At 33.2% G+C, this 21,254-nt stretch overlaps 2 protein-coding genes across 2 annotated transcripts in view; both read left to right on the forward strand.

The window, feature by feature from the left end:
- Positions 1-6,091, forward strand: part of LOC128556879 (uncharacterized) — a 44,344-nt gene extending 38,253 nt beyond the window's left edge. Inside the window, exons 34-46 of the mRNA XM_053542744.1 lie at positions 118-327; positions 623-665; positions 919-1,079; positions 1,386-1,562; positions 1,862-2,114; positions 2,360-2,514; positions 2,823-2,993; positions 3,356-3,608; positions 3,734-3,894; positions 4,569-4,730; positions 4,934-5,143; positions 5,402-5,444; positions 5,902-6,091. Of these exons, the coding sequence (XP_053398719.1) occupies positions 118-327; positions 623-665; positions 919-1,079; positions 1,386-1,562; positions 1,862-2,114; positions 2,360-2,514; positions 2,823-2,993; positions 3,356-3,608; positions 3,734-3,894; positions 4,569-4,730; positions 4,934-5,143; positions 5,402-5,444; positions 5,902-6,091 (2,189 nt within the window). The remainder of the gene's footprint in view (positions 1-117; positions 328-622; positions 666-918; positions 1,080-1,385; positions 1,563-1,861; positions 2,115-2,359; positions 2,515-2,822; positions 2,994-3,355; positions 3,609-3,733; positions 3,895-4,568; positions 4,731-4,933; positions 5,144-5,401; positions 5,445-5,901) is intronic.
- A 1,484-nt stretch (positions 6,092-7,575) lies between these two features.
- LOC123541000 (uncharacterized) overlaps positions 7,576-21,254 on the forward strand; it is a 101,962-nt gene continuing 88,283 nt past the window's right edge. The window contains exons 1-16 of the mRNA XM_053545015.1: positions 7,576-7,745; positions 7,910-8,162; positions 8,428-8,588; positions 9,038-9,196; positions 9,457-9,712; positions 10,553-10,716; positions 13,234-13,386; positions 13,619-13,871; positions 15,154-15,320; positions 15,734-15,904; positions 16,486-16,744; positions 17,056-17,219; positions 18,447-18,620; positions 18,825-19,077; positions 19,545-19,708; positions 20,935-21,111. Of these exons, the coding sequence (XP_053400990.1) occupies positions 8,083-8,162; positions 8,428-8,588; positions 9,038-9,196; positions 9,457-9,712; positions 10,553-10,716; positions 13,234-13,386; positions 13,619-13,871; positions 15,154-15,320; positions 15,734-15,904; positions 16,486-16,744; positions 17,056-17,219; positions 18,447-18,620; positions 18,825-19,077; positions 19,545-19,708; positions 20,935-21,111 (2,755 nt within the window). The 5' untranslated portion in view covers positions 7,576-7,745; positions 7,910-8,082. The remainder of the gene's footprint in view (positions 7,746-7,909; positions 8,163-8,427; positions 8,589-9,037; positions 9,197-9,456; positions 9,713-10,552; positions 10,717-13,233; positions 13,387-13,618; positions 13,872-15,153; positions 15,321-15,733; positions 15,905-16,485; positions 16,745-17,055; positions 17,220-18,446; positions 18,621-18,824; positions 19,078-19,544; positions 19,709-20,934; positions 21,112-21,254) is intronic.

Raw genomic sequence — 21,254 nt, forward strand, 5'->3', positions numbered from 1 at the left:
GAATGTATGTTTGTTGTAAAACGAATGATAATTTAAGAAAAAGTATAAATAAGAGTACGGTTTAGGTTGTTACATTTATTAGATATTCTAACTCATTGACTCTTCGTTTGTTTATAGAATGCAATGCATCGATCTCGTTACCTAAACTAACGGATGAATTAGTTTGCCATATGACGGACTATTGTACAGGCATAGACTGTTGCATAATTGTCAACATTTTAAGAACCACAATTCATACTAAATTTCTCCTTGATACGTGTAAATATAAACTTACGATGGGAATTGAAAAATTAGAGGAGGATGTACTCCTGCTGGACTATAAATGGGGTTTGTATATTACATCCATAATCACAATTGAGTATATATTTCGTTTTAATAGCAATCGTTTCAGATAAAAAGAATCCAAAAGACTTTGTTCCCTCCATTAACAGATATTTAGAGCAGTAAAATCAAGAATATTGTTAATTAACCGAAATTGCTCAAAATAAAAGTTGTCATGTATGGTCAGTACGCTACATTATTGCGTGTTTTATTTATTTAGTTTATTTATAAAGCTAAACGTAAACATTACGTTAGCAAAAATACAGAAGGTTTATATAAGTGTTTGTACATATTGTTGTAGGCCAGCCGAGTCATTTCACTCTTGGAGGATTCTTTCGCATAGAGTAAGAGTTTTGTTTCTCAATGCTCTTTAGAAATGATACCAGTACAATATGCTTTATAAATTGTTGTTTCTTTGTCTGGTACTTAACCTTTGTTTATAATATTCAGTGATGTTTTTATTTTAAAGCAATGATTATGTCTATGTGTCCTTCTGTCGCGAAAACCTTGATAACTTAAAAAGGTTTAGCGTTAAACATACAAGTTATGAATACAGACTCTTTTTACATTTGTATGTTGAATGTTTGTTTATTCCAGATATAAAATAGATGACCTACAGAGTGAGAAGAAATTCATTGTTAACGTAAAACTGAAAATCTGTTTTGAGCAAGGGGACTGTTTGTTTGAAATGGACATTCTTAAAGATGCATATGTTCCTAAGCCATTATGTGACTGGAACGCTGGACTCACTGTACAAGGTTTGAATTATGTCCAACAAATTTCTAGCTTGGGAATAGCTTCTATTTTTTTTAAAACCTTGCTCAAATGATATTGCTACGCACCATTATTATGCATGCTAATATCACTTTCTCTGTTATGCCAAAAACAGCTGTTGTTAAACGACGAAAGACTACTCTCTGGAAAAGATGGACTCGGAGTCAATCTATGCTTTGGGCAATCTTAATTAACTAATATGTTAGGTGAGCAATATCATGAAATACAGTTGCCTAATGTATATGTTTTCTGAAGCAGCATACAAAGTTAAATCTATCCATATTTTACAGACTTTTCTTTGGCGAAATGGATGGACGACCTAGGATATGCTTTTGATGGTGGCAATTTAAAGGAATATATGATTGAAAAGTTGTTCGATGCATTAGGGATCGCCAAATATCTTAAAGAGAATGAGTGTAATAGAGATCTTTATCCATTTGCAAATGCTACAAATGGCTGGACGACAGGTACAGATTACAGCATTTTAGTAGTATTTATACATTATTCAGCGTCGTCAAAAGTGATCATCAAATACTTTATTCGATTGTGCATAAATAAATGAAAATCAAATTGTAGATATAAGTAGACTATATACTAGCTAGCAGATGTTGATATTCAAATTAAAACTTGAACTTTGTTTTGCTTAAATGACTTTAACTCTCATTCATTTATCTAGTTCACTTATGAAACCTGTTTAAGGGAATGCTTTAAAACAAGCTTAAGATATATAACGGACTGTAAGTGTTTACATTTGATATGATTTTAGAATGTCCGAAGCCTATAGAGAGCAGTGTACTTCCAGACTTTACTACATGTCACGTCCCGTCATATTGTACCGGAATTGATTGTTGTGTTCACGTTGGACTGGTCAAGCGTTCATTTAAAGTGTACTTGCACCTTGATGCATGCAACTATATGTTCGCCATCGGTATAGAAAAGTTTGGATTTAATATATCTCTACTGGATTACGACTGGGGCAACACAGAGGAATTTTCAATGTTAGGTGCAATACGTATCAGGTAAGAATGTTAGAAGAAGAGGTCAAACGATGTTATACATCGGCATGGCATATCGGTAGAAAATGTAAAACACTACTACACTAAAACAATATCATAATGCATTTACAGTTGCATCAAAAGAATGATATATTCTGACCAAGTATATGGTCTAAAAATTGAGCATTTGATATTCAATTTGATACAGCTAAACTATTTTCATTTCTTTGCTTACTGGCTTACAAATGCATATACTATTACTATTGTAGATATTCCATTATAAATCTGGACGCAGAAAACCAGTATGTCATAAATTTGAAAATGTCCATTTGTTTGAAATCGGCTGATTGCGAAGAAAATCTCATTCTGTTAGAAGACGCACGTGTACCAAAGATTGGTTGTGTATGGAATACATCCCTATCGGGTATTTATTTTGACTATTAGATAAGTTCAGTATTTCACACTAAAGCATTTGTATTTATGCATTTTCGTGCAGAAGAGGGAATTTTAATTAGGTTATCAATACAATGGTCTGATGGCTTAATTTGGAGAAACATGAAGTAACATTTAAATTGCTACAAAGATTAAACGTGTTCAAATATCAAAACAAACTAAGTTACTTCAACATGAATATTTGCCTTGAAACAACGCAATACATGTATTATCTTTGTAAGTTATACATTTAATTGTGGGTAGTTGGATTTCATGACGTTAACCTAATGATCGTTGCAGATTTTAAGCTTGACCAGTATCTAAAAAGTATTGGAAATCAGTTTGAAAATTTTGGAGACAGCTTACCCGGAATCGTTGCTGATAAACTTCTGGAAGAACTTGGCGTTTCAATGTATATGCTCCAGGACCAGTGTAAATCAATAGCTGTAGCTGATAACAATATCAAGAATGGTATGGCAATATATATCACCTTCAAGTAATTTCTGAGCTGTAGTGTAGACACTGCAAATTCATTTGTCATTACATTAATTTGCAATATTTGTGATAGATACGGGTATTTTGTCCCGTTCGATTTGTCTAGTGCCAGTCATCTTCAATGTCAGAATTTTAATTTCAGTCATATTTTCGACGACGTTTAGATTGTACATGTGATTTGATTAATATATGTAATTATTATAAATTTATAACATATGTGAAAAAGTAGTATTACAGTTGAGAATAGTAAACTCTGCAAAAGATACTGGGAAAAAAGAAAATTTATCGACGGATTAAATAAATTTTGTTAGTTTTCATGAACCACTTTTTTTCTTCAGAGTGCGGCAAATTAGATATTAACCTGAAGGTGCCTGAAGTAATGATATGTTCTATACCAAGCCGCTGTACCGCAATCGAGTGTTGCATCAGCATCCCTTTGATAGGTAGAACTCTAAGAATCTCAGTAGATCTGGACGCTTGTGCATATCAGTTGACAGTTAGTGTGGAAAAGTACGCAAAACATATACGGCTGTTCGACTACGAATTTGGAACTTGGCAAAAACTCGACATTAAAGGCGTTTTTATAATCGAGTGAGTATTCAACATTCAAAATTTACGTTAGAAATGAGAACAAACAATTACATTCAATATGAATATGTTTACAGTACAAGATCTATGATAGATTTAAAACTAACTTTATGGGAAAATGTTTTTAGGTACATGATTGATGATTTGAAGTCAAGCAAACAGTTCGTGGTTTCTGTAAGAGTACTTGCTTGTTTTGACGGAAGCAAGTGCAGCGTGGATGTACCTATCGTCGACAGTCTGTTACTTCCAAAACCGTTATGCAACTTCAATGGAACCTTCAAACTCCCTGGTAGTATATGCCCATGATTATCATATGTTTTTTGTAATCATTAGAGTGTACCTTTCTTATGTCAACGTTTGAGAGAGAGTTATTACTACTTTTTTTTTCGAAAGAACCATTTAAACGCATTTTTGCTATCCGGGCACAGCAGCACGTATCTTTTGTAACTGTAAATAATATAGTCTAATGAAATTGTTTCGATAATGATAGGTTAACATACTTTTATATAATATGATAATGAGAAATTTTAAAATCAACAGTTACATATATATGAGAACAAAACCTTGTATTGTTTTCTGTCTTATGTCAACCATTAAATAGCAGGAGTTAATAAAGCACTAGTGAATTGCATGTATAGTCAAGTTTGGACCGAAGTTTGCTTTTATAATATAAATGTAGGTTTTTTCAGCTATTTATTTTAACTTCGAAATATATTAAAAGTAATTAAGAAATGATTTATACATATATAAATAGTACAGTTATACAAAATGCTGTGCCTTGGGAATGGCCCCTAATTTAGCCATATATCAACATATTTTAAATTAAGCTCAATTTAAGTCATGGTAATATAAATCTAGTAATTAATATGTTTACCTTTATGAAACGTATCCTTAGCTATAGATAAAATATCATAATATGAACCTACTGATTATACTGACTTGTTTCAATTCATATTTTCTTAGACTTTTCTATCAACAAATGGGTCAAAGATAATGCAAACAAAGTGACTAATGATCTTACTGATATACTAAGATCGAAGTTATTCGAAGAACTGGGTATAACACCGTACTTACTGAAAGATGAATGCAAGGCCGGAGACTCCCTCCATACTGGTTGGACATCAGGTAAAACTAAAAGTGACATGATCTTACAGATCCTAATAACTTCCTTTTCTACAATTCAACATATAGGTTTGCAATTTTAACCATTGTGTTTCGCATATACATTTATTATATATCTGTGAATGCATGACATAAAATACTGCACTTAAACCATTATTACATTTTAATGAAAATTAATGTAAATCTATGTTCATTGCTTTACACAGAATGTCCTCTAAATGGAACGCTCCCTGCACTACCAGATAACATAAATTGTCATCTGGTAAAACATTGTACCGGTTTCTCATGTTGTGTGAACGTCCCGTTCCTGAAGAGATCGTTTTCGTTGCACCTGGATATGGATAGCTGCAACTATGCGCTTACAGCTGGCATTGAGAAACTAGAAGCCAACAAGTCACTGATTAACTACGAGTTTGGTATATATAATATTTACAAGTGTTTTAATTTGTGATAAGATTCTAAATGTAAATTGTAATGTATAAAACAATGGCTCTTTGTACAAGGTCTTTATATATTGTACGAATTAATAGATATTGCCGTGTTATATTTTATCCCACCTATACATACTACAATTATCTACTTATTAATAAATAATTTAGGTCTTTACCATATATGTACACACTACATGTAAACACGTCCAATTTTGTCAAGACGTGTTATTTATCTTTCTGCAGGCAAGAAGACTATGATTGATCTGTTTGGTATAATTCAGCTCAGGTTTGTACCATATCCCTCTAATAGGTGTTCAGTTAAATGATTTCAAAACATTTCCTACTATCATCAGATGGGTGAATTATGCATTGTATGTAGTCAAAGAATCATCCTTCATAAATTCACAAAAACGATAACTGCTATTCCAAACGCAGTGTTCAAATTTATGCCTAAATGTATAGATACAGCCATATTTGTTCTGATCATTTGCTCTCATTAGGATAATAAGCTTTTCTTCAAGATTTATTTCTTTTTACTGCTTACACTTGTTGAATGTTGTTTTCTTTTTACGTTTGGTTTGAATTTGCGAGTCCGCATTTAGCGAACGCTGGCGAAAGTAGATACAAATTATTGTCAATTTTTAAAGCATTTTATATCATATACATAACAAGAAAAATGTATTCATCGCTTAATCATGGACAAATTAATATAATATAAAATATATATCTGATATCCTTTTAAGCTACACTATTGATGATGACAAAGACTCATCAGTTTTCGAACTCTCAGCGGAAGTTGGTATATGCTTGGATGCGAGCATTCCTTGCAATCCTGTGATACCATTTCTGGAAAAAGTGGCTATACCAAAACCACTGTGTAATTGGGATATGGGATTCAAACTTCCTGGTAAATATATTGAAGCGTTTTGGTAATCGATTTTTCAGTGCGTAAACACTACATATTGCAGTGTATATAGTATATCGCTTTTTTTGTTATTTGAAATGAATGTTTTAATAATAAACTTAAAAGCTGCAGACCAGTAATACACACACTACTCTTGACAAAAAGATGAAAAAGAATTAAGAATAAATCAAACATAAGGACAACATATTTCAACCATTAATTGCAAGAAGTTCTTTGGACGACAGAAAACGTAAATCAAATAAAGGAAGAGTAAAATCCTATAATGACATGGATAGTTTTGTAATTGCACAATGAACATAATCAAGAGCAATGAAACATGCATACTTATATATTTTAAGCAGCATCATACCTTTACTTTTGTCATAACCGAGTGTATGCATATATTAATTAATACGGTTTAATAAGTGGTACATATTTATATCACGGTTATATTTGCCTTAAATTTCATGATCAGTTTGGATATTGTAACAAATCGCTTGAATTATAAGTTACAATGTTCTTGTCTTAATTAACATTATCCAGTAGATAAAGCTGACATTACCGAAATTCAAACGAAATAACTATAAAGATTGTAGATCCCGTTCAATTATAGTCTTATTTTTACGAGATAGAATGAATTTAGAGTGTTGTCAGGGAAAAATTAATTCAAACGCGCACACGAACACAAGTATTGTTTTGGACTGGCATTACGAAAGTAGGTGTATGAGTTCAGTTGAAGTTCCTCTTAAAGATATAATTCGAAATTGTACATGTACTGTTAGTATTGTGAAAGTAAAGCATAGAGTACTTAATAATATTTAGATTTAAATGCATGGAAACTTATTTTATTGTTGAATAACTTTACAGCATGTCCGTCACATTAACAAGACCTTTGGTTTGTTTCGTAGAAATATGACGTTTAAGGTTGACTATAACCGCATAATAATATTAATATAATTTTAATTTCAATAAATTCTTATCCACCAAATTGGAATTGTATCTAAATGTGACTAATTCAAACATATAATCCACTATGTCAGTAGTATACTTTTAAACAAGACAAAAGAAAACAAACATAAACAAAAAAATAAATTCATATAATATCACTCCAGGTAAGTTAATACTTCTAAGAGTTGACTCGTTGATTCATTTAAATCATCACGTGGCACCTGAAATGACCGATTACTTGTTTATTACTAAGTCGGAGACATGCATAGTTGCAATATAATGCAGGTGCATAATCTAGTCGCACATGTATCAATCGACTTGGTGAAGTTTCGAAGAAATTCTGCTATAGTTATGAAAGTGTAATGGTTGGTACTTCGTGTCAGAATTGTGTAATACTCAAAGGATTTCTTCGTTTTCGATTCATTTTCTTGGAATGAAAACGGAAAGTGAGTTTTTCGATTCATTTTCCTAGGAATGAAAACGGAAAGTGAGTATTCACACATCTTAAATTGTCCTGTAAAGGATAACATATGTATTACATATACTTCATTTTTTAATTTTTGATAGATGCATCATTAGACGATTTCTTCAAATATATTGATGTCGCCCGATCAGCTGTACTACCAACGGACATAATACCTATCTTTTTGCACAAAACGGGACTGGCAAACTTTGTTGTAGATGAAGCCTGTCTTATAACTCAAAGCAAGAGCTCAAGTGTGAAACATGCAACTGGTATTAGCTTCTACATATTTAACTAAATTCTCTATCAATAACGTGTTTTATGATAATGCCAAACAAAACATATACCTAACTACATGCAAATATTAATGTAGTTCCATGTCAATACGGATTAGCACGGTCGATCAATATGATATTTCGATATAATGACATTTCAGATTGCCCGGCAATTCAGCTACCTGCGGCACTTGATGATAAAATATCATGTTCCTTTGCAAAGAACTGCAGTTCTGTTAAATGCTGCTTAGATGCAGAGTTCATTCAAAGGACAATTTCAGTTGGAATTCATATCGATACCTGTGCCAGAAAACTACACTTGAATATACAGAAAATGACACACGATTTAGATTTGAGTGAAACAACATACGGAACAGAATACACCGTCAGTCTATCAGGAATGGTCGAACTGAGGTATTTGTTTGACATCGGTTGATAATGAAAATTAATAAATGTAACAGTTATAGAAGATAGATTCAATGTAAATTACTCTTTTTAAAAATGTACATTGTAATATTACTGTAACTGTCTAAAGAATCTTATTTTAGTACATGTAAAATTCATTATTTGATTCAGTGATCTTTTGCCGTTAAATGATATACCGTCGTCACAGATATACAGTTATCATCTTAATGTTGCATTTGTTTGTATGATTCAACGTTTTTGCCGTTTACTCAAGAACCAAAATAGATTACATTTCGGTGAATAATGTGTTTGTCATGGACATGGGTGTGAAGATATGCTGGGACAGAAATACGTGTGCATTCCATGCAACAATATTAAATAGAACTGTAATATCTACCCCAGTGTGTGACTGGGACAAAGGTTTCAATGTAAAAGGTGAGTTAAATTTGATAGAACATAAATAAAACATACTATAATACTATGTTCTCCATGTCTTAGATGAGAAAACGGAAAAGACCCGAAGGATATAAACAGAGCATAAAAATGAGATTTAACCATGTTCAACTTAATAATATAGCATTACTATGAAAACAAAACAACACAATCGTATGTTCAATTTATAAACGTTGATTTGTTGCGGGTCATTTATACTCCAGCTCCATAGCTTCTCATAATGACATGTGTATGTAAACTGCTTTCAATTATCACTTAATATACGAAAACTTGATAAAAATCAAGAGTTACAAAATCATGTTCTTCCAGACATATGTTGGTTTATACAGTGTAATTCTCATATAAATACTTTAATATAGAACGAAATCCAAACCTCAACATGCGTTTTACTTGAAATATACTTATGGACTGTGATTACACTTCCATCGCAGATTTCTCCCTTGCAACTTGGAAGACAGATCACAATCTAGGACCAGCCGACAACATTGAAGGACTCTTGTCGGATCAGCTGTTCGAACATTTGAAACTGTCGCAGTATTTATTATCACGATGCAATGCAAGTGATGCTAATGCATTATCAAAGACGACGGGTGGGTAAACATGTAAAATTGCTTGTGTAAAGTTTACATCATACGTACTCGTATGTAGTGACTAGTCTGAAAGATAATAAACAAACATGATATGTCACCTCCACTTTAACATTTGAATATAAAGACTGGAAATTTTATTATGTAAAATCATCTTTCGTATGTTTATAGTTGTCTTTTTAACAATTATTACAGTTTCTATATTTTGATGAATTTTGTCTGATTTCCTCATTAATCAAATTCACATAAATCTCTCATTTTAGAGTGTTCACTTAATTTGCCACGTTGGTTTGAAAAGAACAAGGAATTAGAGTGTGGATTCCAAGACTCTTGTTCAAACATTACATGCTGCTTATTTTCGAAGTCTCTCGGGCGGTCATTTTCAATCAATGTAGACGTTCGATCTTGTGAATTCAAAATGTTCATTGCAATAGAGAAGTTTAGAAAAGAAATATCCCTGATTGATTATAAATGGGGGATAAGTGAAAGAGTCAGTCTGTTTGGAATCGTAACACTAACGTAAGTTCCTGTTAAAGTTTCCTAGCATTTATTTGTAATCACAACTACGCACAAATATTTCTATAAAGAAAACAAGAATCTGACAGTGGCTGAAGGTGAAGCTGAAAGTATCTGGCTCGATGTAACTGTTTAGTTTGTAAAGTGGCAGAGTTACTGGCACACAGGTATCCGAGAGTCAGATATTATATATAGTTATGTATCAATAACTGTGTATATCTTGTAATAATGTCTCAAAACTGTTTAGCATTCTGATCAGACGAAAATGCATATTTTACTAACTAACATATTTCAAATTTAAGCATGACGTTTTCAAATTTTAAGTAAGTTTATGGATATATATTTCGTTTAAGATATTTTCATACTAGTCAGGTCACATTAGATGTGCTCTGTACTTCAAGGAAATACATCCTTACCTTTATATATTTTGTACGCTACAATTGCTTTGGCCAGTTCTATTTCGAAATCTAAACGTGTAGTCCTTTCGATACCATTAGGTCACGCAACTGTGATTTAAAGAAAAAAACCATTAATGATTTTTAGTTAAAAAAACAAGTCAGATGAATAGTTGCGTTAGTTCTATGAGCAATAATGGGACTATCAACGGTTTGAAGTTATGGTTAACTCAAAATTTCCTTTTTTTTGAAATTCATTACCGGAAAACTGCATTTAACAAATATATATCGGTTATATCCTATAAATTTGATACAACACCAGTTCTGTATAATAAAAGTCTATAATAGGTAGAATCTGATATATACTTTAACATTTATTTAGAAATCTGCTGTATTTCTTTGCATTGTTTATCCTTATAGTTGTGTTTTGTCCATTGTCGTCTTACAGGTATTCAATTTATGACGTTCCTGCAGAAAATGCATTTATCATCAATATGCAACTATCTGTTTGTTCAGACGAGACATCAACGTGCTTGTTTGATGAAACCGTTTTAGATTTTCAAAGAGTCAAGAAAGAATCATGCGATTGGAAACTTGCTTCAATTGATTCAGGTTATCTATGTTTGAATACTTTGGTGAAAATATCCAGTATTTAACATTTATATACATTAACATGTTTAGTGTTTGATTATATTGGAACGGAACCGCGGATGCGGTGTATCTCTTCACCATAGCAGTTAAAATACTGGAGTGTAGCATTCTTTAATATTTTGTGTAAAGCAATATTTTAGCTCCTCAAAAGTACATTTGATTTTTTCTATTCCTAATATTATAATTTATATCCAGGTTTAAAGTACATTACATTCCTTCTCAAGATGGAAACCGAGATATTGAAAAAAGTTTAAGATTATATGTTTTAGACTTGGGGGTTTTCAGTGTAATTCTCTTTTTAGCTCACCTGATCGCTCGATTTCCGGCGTCCGGCGTCTGTCTGTCTGTCTGTCTGTCTGTCAACATTTAGCTTGTGTATGCGATACAGGCTGTATTTTTCAATTGATCTTCATGAAATTTTGTCAGAATGATTATCTTGATAAAAGCTAGGCCAAGTTCGAAAATGGGTCATCTGGAGTCAAAAACTAGGTCACTGGGTGAAATCAAAGAAAAACATTGTGTATGCGATTAAGGCTGTATTTTTCAATTGATCTTCATGAATTTTGATCAGAATAATTACCTTGATGAAATCTAGGCCAAGTTTGAAAATGTGTCGTCTGGGGTTGAAAACTAGGTCACTAGGTCAAATCAAAGAAAAACCTTGTGTATGCGATAGAGGCTGTATTTTTCAACTGATCTTCATGAAATTTCGTCAGAATGATTGCCTTGATAAAATCTAGGACAAGTTTGAAAATTGGTTATGTTTGTTTAAACACTAGGTCACTAGATCAAATCAAAGGAAAACCTTGTATATGCGATAGAAGCTGTATTTTTCAATTGATCTTCATGAATTTTTGTCAGAATGATTGCCTTGATGAATTCTAGGTCAAGTTTAAATAGGGGTTATCTTGGGTCAAAAACTAGGTCACAAAGTCAAATCAAATAAAAACATTGTGTATGCAATAGGGGCTGCATTTTACAATGGATCTTCATGAAATTTAATCAGAATGTGTGTCTGGATACAATCTAGAAAGTGTTTAAATATGGGTCATCTGAGATTAAAAACTAGGTTACTAGGTCAAATCAAAGAAAAACCTTGTGTATGCAATAGAGACTGTATTTTTCAATTGATCTTCAAGAAATTTGTTCAGAATGATTGTCATGGGTCATCTGGGGTCAAAAACTAGGTCGCTAGGACAAATCAAAGAAAAAAGTTTTGTATGCGATAGAGGCTGTACTTTTCAATTGAGGGTAATGAAATTTGGTCAGAATGATTGCCTTGATCAAATCTAGGTCAAGTTCGAATGTAGGTCATCTTGGCTCAAAAACTAGGTCACTAGGTCAAATTGAAGAAAATACTTGTTTACACTTGAGACCACATTTTTGGTCCAATCTTAATGAAAATTGGTCAGAATATTTGTTTCCATTAAATCACTAGGTCAAACATGTTTACACTGTTATGGTTTGTTTCTCAGGTGAGCGACCTAGGGCCATCTTGGCCCTCTTGTTTATTTGAATAATAAGGATGTGTATCGGGGTTTTAAATTTATGAATATTACATCTTAATTTATTTGGTAAATGTTGAAATATCATATATCTTGCACGTTTTGTCAATTTTGTCAATATTACTAAGTAAATATACTTTCTTGTTTCAAAACATTTAATCTCATTAATTGTTATTTTTCATTTCTATTCATCAAAGCTTAAAATGCGTCTAACAACACTCCTGAAGTGATTTTGATACAGCTTTCGATTGCTTTTCTCGTAGACCATTTTAATTGCAGTTTGTCATCGAAAGTGTGTTCTTTAAGAGGTCCATGTCAAAACTTGTTAAATTTAAACATACACTAAAACCTGTCATTTAAGACCGTCCATGGGAAAGACTGAAAGGGGTCTTTATTGGCAAGTGTTCTTTAATCGCACTGTTAATGTTAAAGTATGAAACAGATTCTGCGCCTTTTAGAGTCGAATAGTGTGTTTTCAGAAGTGGTCTTTAGCACAAGTTTTACTTTAGATATAACGTCGCATGATTCATATCCACGGTAACACTAATTTAGAATGACAACAATAGTATTTTTACTCAGCTGTCAATTAAATCAATTTGATGATAAGTGTATTCATTCCTCGATACCAATGAAAAAGATGAAAATGAGACATTGAAAATGAAACCGTCATTTTATTTGAAAAGCCTAATTTTAGTCTTTTACAATTATCATCTGCTATTGTCTTTCATGTAACGTTATGACGGTCATGTTAATCTAATAAGGTAATAAAAATTATTTCTTCTTTCGTTTTTATTTAAGAATATTTTCAGGTTAGACAATTCCTAAAAAAAGATGATATGCACACTGTGTTAACTGATATGAAAACCTCTTTTTGCCAATTGCTATGTTAAACATAGCAAGAAGACTCATGTATATAACTGAATACATAGATATTAGTTATATATTGTACTTCTAATGCTAATTTAAATTTTAGATTTCAATCTCACCAACTGGATGCAATTCAGAGGATTGGACTTTGGGTCATATTCAGTGCACGGAAGGCACTATTTAATGGAAAAACTCGGAATAGACAGATTGCTTTTACAACCATCGTGTAATATGAACGAAAAAATATATGAATATTCAGGTACATGTAGAAAGTATCGTTTTTTTCAAAACCAGTCAAAATATAATCGATACAAATACTCAAAACAATCGTATAATATGCAGTTTGATTTATGATTTGTTATTACTAGTAGAATTAATGTATGGCTTATTTTATGTTACGTTTAAACCAGTTACGAAAGCGATTTGTTCATTTAAATACATATTTCTGAGATAACTTTTCCAGTATTTGACATGTGAAATCTCATTTTCAGAATGTTCCGCAACCGATATATCTTCACAGTTACTACCTATAGCAGCATGTAGACTGTCGGCAGAATGCATGAATTTGGAATGTTGTTTAGATACTCCCGATGTCAATCAACGCTTCAAATTTCAATTTATATTTGACCCCTGTAACTACAAATATGCTATCAGCATTGACAAATTTACGTTTGAGAACAACCTATTCAATGTCGATCTCACAACAGCCCAGATGTTTTCTTTACTGGGAGTAGTTTCAGTAAGGTAAGCTACATATCCAAATAATGCTTGTTGTCTAAATTCTCTGTTATCAGTAAAACAAATGCACTTGTTATAATTGAATGAAAAATGTATTTGTTATCAATTGGGCACAACTTAAAAGGCATATATAGGATATTAAGCACAAATAATCAACATATTAATCTGTATAATCAAATCTGACTAAAGAACTTGATCGTCTAAACGAAGATCTGACGATGACCTATTGACATTCTCGTTTCTGTATATTTGGGTTACCGATATTGCTGTTTCTATTTTGCGCAAATTTATTTTTATTTGAACCAATCAGACGACACGTTTCGACAAGCATTTGGCTCAATCATCAAAATAGCGTCGAATGTCACAGGGTGAGAAAAATGTGCAGTTAGTCCTTGGCTCGAACCCGGGACCACTCGTTTACAAGGCGAGAGCTCTACTCTCTGATTAAGAGGCTGCATGTCACATATTCTACTCTTCCGTGGCCAAGTCCGTACCGTGACATATGATACAGGGCGCAGTCATGTTGTGGTCGTCATAAGAATTACTATTATAAATATGAAAAACCCAGGCTAAATATATGTTTTAACTTCTACTTTCACTTTCAAAATGTTGAAAGGAAGGCTCTGATTGACTAGCGGAGGGGTCGTCAGAACGAGCCTATCAATAGCATGTCATCAGATCGAAAGCTTAGCGTTAATTGAAGATTATTCTAATCAGATTGTTTTTAAATCAAGCTGAGAAACGTAATAAAATTATAAAGAAAATAAGAAAGTAGGTACGATCTTATAATCTGGGTTACCCCAATTTATGGCGTCCCTATTTTCAAGTCTATGTTTCGCATAATATCCATTTTAAAACAATAGTGATTTTTATACAAGAAAACTACCTTTAGCTATATGGATGCCTCTTGATATTGACGATGTTTTTTTTTTTGTTCGTAACGTAAAAGATGATGATCATAGAATTCCAACGAACAAAACTGGTACATGTAGCCAGCTAGTAACAGCTGAAAATATGATTTCGGCTATATATGTCATTCAAGCTATGAAGAAAGATTTATGATAGAAATCAAACTGAACAATATCTGAATCTGCCATGTATGCAATTAGCCTGTTTTGAATCTGTATACTTGAATATGCCCTCACTCAGCTGATACAAATGTATTGACAAACAGCATTATATATAATCATATGGGTGCGGAAGTTGGTGTGGGTGCAATTGATTTTATTATTGGCATATCATCTACTTTTAAATGGGCGTTTAAAATACTTCAAGTATGTCTTTACAGATACCGTATAGAAGATTTGGCGATAGACGGTCTATACAAGGTTAACCTAAGGATAAAAATTTGTTTTGATAAAAGCACGTGCCCGGTTGATCTACAAATCTTAAATGATACACAGATACCAAAGCCACACTGCTTTATGAAACTCAAACAAGAATACAACATAAAAGGTAAACTTACTATTAAATATTGTTTCCCTGACTTTATATTTGACTAATGACTAAGTACAATTTATAAGTAGATTCCTTGGAAGTAATACATGCAACGAGGTATACATGTAATAATAGTAGGCTCAGTTTGATCGAGCTCTTTCATAAGATTTAAAAGAACTCTATGACAGAACTACAATAAATGTACTTCTTAAAAACTTATATCAACACTTAGTGTAAGTGTACGAACATCATACGGTATTGAATGCTTGAGAGTTGTTTTTTTTTTCGTTGTTGACTTTCGGTAAAGCAAAGTAAGACGTCAGACGTAATGTTTGTTACATGGATTTGTTTATTTCAATACATATTACATCAGAGATAAGTGCTGAAAGTGAATGCTTATTCTTCTACGTGCCATACTTTTAATATTTCAGATTTTTCTTTACGGAGATGGTTAAACAGATACAGTACAAATTTGTCAGTCTCTCCGCTTTCACAGAATGTTGCTGCAATTTTAATGAGCGATCTCGGCATCACAGAGTACATGGAAAGCAATTATTGTGCAGTTGGCATGCAACCATTCAATCACTTCGGCTGGGATAGAGGTCAGTTAGATTTTATTTTTATATTTCAAGCTCGTCTAATTATTGAAAGACATCTAAGAGGTATCGTCGTTAATTGATCGTCGGCGTCGGCTTTGGCTTTATCAATGATTTTTATTTAGGTTAACCTTTTTCTCAACAACTATAAGAGCTATAGCTTTTAAACATTAAACAGAAAACTTCGAAACTGTGTATTTTTTGTACTTATTAAATTTGAATTCTCGGGTAAGCATTTCTGTTAATGTCTATCCACTTTTCTTAAATACTGTAAGAACTAAAAATTGAAACTTCAAACACTTGTGTTTCATTATTGGTTGAAAAAGGAGGCCAAAATTCATAACTGCAGTTTTCCTACGTTCAATTTAGTGAGTAAGAAGGTAATCAGCCTTGCCTCTATTCTTGCTTATTATATAACGCCAAAGACTTAAAGACGAACGTTGGCGCCCGCTAGGGTTGCTCTTGTTAAAGTAAATGTCATATACTCTTTCAAAAACATATACATTTCATATTAATACAATGACCTTTGATATATCTTAATCACTTTTTTACATGTATCAAAATTGATGCGTATATACGTATTTTAGGGGAATGCCTACTGAATGTTACCATACCAGATGCCAATCTGCAGAATATTTCTTGTACATTGCTCGCAAAATGTACCTCGGCGTCTTGCTGCATTCCCATTCCACTTATAGGCAGAAATGTCAAAGTAAACCTAGATGTTGACCCGTGTGCTCTGACGATGAATGTAGGTGTCGAACGGCTGAATTATTCACTCAGTCTGATTGATTATGAATTTGGAAGGCAGGAATATATTTGGCTCGCTGGAGTTTTACGACTCACGTAGGTTATCATGGTTTCACTTTCGTTTCAAAAATGGAACAGTGGTATTATTTCGAATGAGCATGCTCGTAGACGCGCAGTTTATAGAGAAAATATAGACTCGTATTTGCTCTATTTCGGAAAAAAATAGAGGATTCAAACAATGCCGTTTATGAAAAGAATATTCCAATGACATAGTTGTAAGAATTATATTTACCGATTAAAACTGAATGTAGTAAAGTATTGTTTCAGTTCTGTTTAAGTTTCTTGAGTAATTAGTTCCTTAAAGCAGTGAACAGGACTTTGTAAATAATGGGTTTGGCATATTTTAGATTCTCCATTCATGACCTAGCAAGCCGGAATGAATACCTTATTTCGCTGAAGTATGAAGAATGTTGGGAGTCTCACAAAAGTTGTTCAAACGAGTACAAAATACTTGAAAACCAAAGGTTACCGAAGCAGATCTGCAAATTCACTGATAGCTACAACATTCCTGGTGAGAGATATCCCCTTATTGCTTGTGTTGTTTTCGCTAAATGCAATACAATTTTCATAAAACGATTAAATATTGTAAAACATTTTCATATTTCTCAACCGGAATGGCTTGGACAGAATATATGTTAAGCAATATGAAAGTGTAGCATAGCATCAAAGTCGCGTTAAATAATTTCTGCCTTTATCAGTGAGTAATAAGTTGATCAAAAAGTTTTACGTAGTTGCAAATTAATTTACATAAGATTTAGAGTTACACAATACTATTTTTATAGTATCAGCTACTTTTCGAAATTCCAACATCCTTACTTCATAGTTTCCTTAACTTACAAGTTCATGACTTCGGACTTAATGTCTTCGAACGTTCATATATTTTTGCATTTAGTTACTTTTTGCTTCCAACTTCCTAACTTCATTTTACTATACTCGTTATAGGTAATTGCATTTCTTCATAGTGCACTTACGACTAAGCGGACCCTAAATACAACCTTAACTTTCAATAAAATTACATATCACAGTGCGAATTGCCTAAATCAAAAGGAATGACATAGCTCAGACAATGCGTGATAATACTTTGTCCATATGTCCATATCGAAGAAATTCTATATTTTTGGTTCGAACATCTGTTCAAAGATGGTTAGAATTGAGCATGAATAAGGCTCAATAATTAAACTGTCACCGTTTAACAGTAAATGGAAGGTAGACTTCAGAAAGTTGAAAGAAATGTGAAAGGGGAACTATGAAGAAATGAAGTTGAAATTTAGAAGTAAGAAGATTTTAAGTTTAGAGTCAAAATATAAAAACGTGGATGTCATGAAGTAAGAATTAAAGAAGTTAAAAGTCAGAATTATTTAAGTTAGAAGTACCTTCAATTTTACCAGTGACCATTCCTCCCATGTCAGTTTCAATACAACATAACATAACAAAAAGACCACTTATGGGTCTTTTTGAAATAAATCCTTTTTATTGTAGGATACGGACATTAAAAATGGTGACGCAGACTTTGCATTCAGACAGGTTGTGTATTTGTAAAAGCCGAAAAAGAACTCAGATATACTGATATTCTCATTTACTTTATCTTGCTTCTTGTTGTTCGTGACACATTAAACGTTGTTTAGTTAATTGTAGATATTGCTGTTACATCCTCTTTTGAAAGACTTACCTTTCAACATTTTCCCTGAAGTATAAATCTACACTGACATTAACTTCTTCAAACTGAATTGCTTTTCAGAGTTTTCTCTCTCTACCTGGATGACTGATAATGGGTTGAACAAGAATGATGTACTAAATTCACAGCAGCAAAAGTATCTTCTTGCCGATTTAGGACTCGGTGCTTATCTTAAAGAAAATATATGCATCTTGAAGAACACACCAACTAAGTTGTACCTGAACGGATGGATCAATGGTAATAATTGTCACAGGAAAAGTGAAACAAGCACTTTTGATTTCATTTTTCCATAGAAATTTCTTTCTGTAATCATTATCAAAAATTCATTTGTATAAAACTTAAATGTTTGACTAAACCTTCTATTATTTACTTAAACGTTGATAAAAAGAACCTCATTACTGTTCGTAAATGTCTTAAAAAGAATTTGTCTTCTTGTTCTAGAATGTTCAAAAACAGTACAGCTTCCTTCATTACATGACGGTATACAGTGTACACTCTCGGATTACTGTACATCTGTCAGTTGCTGTGTAGCTTTGCAGCAGATAGGATACAATCTGCAAGTAGATCTGGACATAGATCCCTGTAAACAAATGTTGTCAATACATATTGAACGAATGAAGAACGAAATTGCTCTAATAGATTATAAATATGGTGCATTTGAAGACTTTTGGTTATTTGGTATAGCTCAAGTCAGGTAGGTATAATTTTTCAATTTTATCAATTAGTACATACATTTATTTTTATGTTAAATAGATAAATGGGATATATACGCAAACTGTTGGTTTTTGAACCGATAAATATACATATGAAATAATTTTTCTATAAAGTTTTTTTCCCTAAACGTAATTTAAGTTTCTTTCCAGTGTATTGCGTGTAGCTTTCAAATATATTATGCATTCCTGCTATTTACAGTATGCAAAGTCATTTTGCTAAACAAATTATGTTGACACTGATATATTTACCCTGCATTAGACTCTAATTCGGAAGATAAGAGCATAAATGTTGTTTTAGATGAATGTATTGTAATGTTAACTTTCGTTTATCATTGATTGCATGGACGTTCCGGACAGATAGTTACAAAAGCTCACTTGATGTTATAAGTATTGGTTCTTTATTACGTCTTTGTAAGTTTACAATATGTGGTGTTTATATATTCTTCAGATACCAAGTGTACGACCTACATGAAGAACGGAAATACCAACTGAATTTGAACATAAGTATCTGTCTTGAATCTCACTTGCCATGCCAGAACTTTTCAGTGTTCCAAAACACTAAACTTCACAAAGTTAAATGTGATTGGGGAACGAAAACGGAAACTTCAGACGGTATTACTTTCGCTGCCTTTTAAATGTACTCTTTAATACCATTGTCACAAGAACGCTACGAGCTCCGTACGAGTAGGTTTTTAGTCGAATATTTGCAAATTCGTACGGCGTCCGGACGGACATCCTTGACTCGTACTGGCGTCGTATGGATTTTTTGAATGTGAACACATTGAAAATGTTTCACCGAGCTCCCCAGTTATTTACTAGCTCGTAGAGATTTTTGAAATCGAGAGCAGCTCGCAAGAGACCCGTACGGGAACCGCAAGGGCCCCAGAAAAGCTCTTACGGACATTGCAAAACTATGAGGCTTGCTGATGCTCGCAGGACTAACGCAGACGACTCGCACGGTCAACGTACCAGGTCTGTACGATATCAAAGGCACCGTGCGGATAACGTGCGATGTCAGCACAGGGCTCGCAGGACGTCAAATTATCCGAGTAGCTCAAATGGACATTTTTCCAGACGTAGCCAAACTGGTTTATTTTTGTCGCTGGGACACCGTACAAGCGCCGTCCGAGCTAACGGGCACCGTGCGAGGTACGGCCGGGCTCCTTGTGAGCTCCGTACGACTTGTCTGCTATGTCCGTACGGATATTCTAAGATTGAAAAAGTAAACTTTTCAGACTTCTCCGAACTGATTTATTCTTGTCTCACGAACACCGTGCGGGCATGGTAAGAGTGCCGTACGACCCCACAAGCAGCACCGTACGAGGTACGGCCGGACGCATGGCGAGCTCCGCACGACTTTTCTGCGATGTCCGTACTGAAACGATTGCATTTTCTAAAGGTCGCATGGGGCCAATAGGTATGGTGACCAGATGCTGCGATTGTACAGAGATATTAAGAATTCTAAAATGGGTGAACTCTCAAGATCTTTTAAAACCGTACGGGCATCGTACGTTTTTGTGACTAAGGCATGAAAAATAAGGTATATGAGTTATTCGGGAGTTTTCTTTATAAAGTACCTATAACTTGTTTGCATATTTATGATTTAGTGAATCATATGTTAAGGGGAGCGGTGGTCTAGTTGATAATGTGTCAGCCACTCGACTGACTGGAGTCACGGTCATGATTTCTCATATGACACTAGTACTGGTTTTTCCAGGAAGCGAACTTGAGAGTGGTTACAATAAGCTTGAAACTCTCATCACAATTAGTATAAAGTAATCATATCTTAAATGACAATATTAATGTATAAATTGAATCTTTTATATTCTATTCCTCAGAATTTTCAATTTCTAATTGGATGAGTAACTTCAAAGAAGACATCAATGATATCAGCAGTTTGCCAACATACGCTCTTGACACACTGTATAATGACATGGGTGTCGCGGATTTCCTCTCCCAAAGTCAGTGTGCCGTCGGAATTCATCCATTTAGTGTCAAGGGTGGTATAAATAACGGTAAATTGTTTGTATAATATTATACACAAATAATGGATGTCATAAGAGCCAGCTGCTAATGACTCTGCTATTATTTACACAAGAGTGTCGATGATGCCTTGTATAGAAAGGTACCTGCCATACTAAATAAAATAGTGTTTATT

This window comes from Mercenaria mercenaria, chromosome 1 (genome assembly GCF_021730395.1).
Source record: "Mercenaria mercenaria strain notata chromosome 1, MADL_Memer_1, whole genome shotgun sequence".
Classification (NCBI taxonomy): domain Eukaryota; kingdom Metazoa; phylum Mollusca; class Bivalvia; order Venerida; family Veneridae; genus Mercenaria; species Mercenaria mercenaria.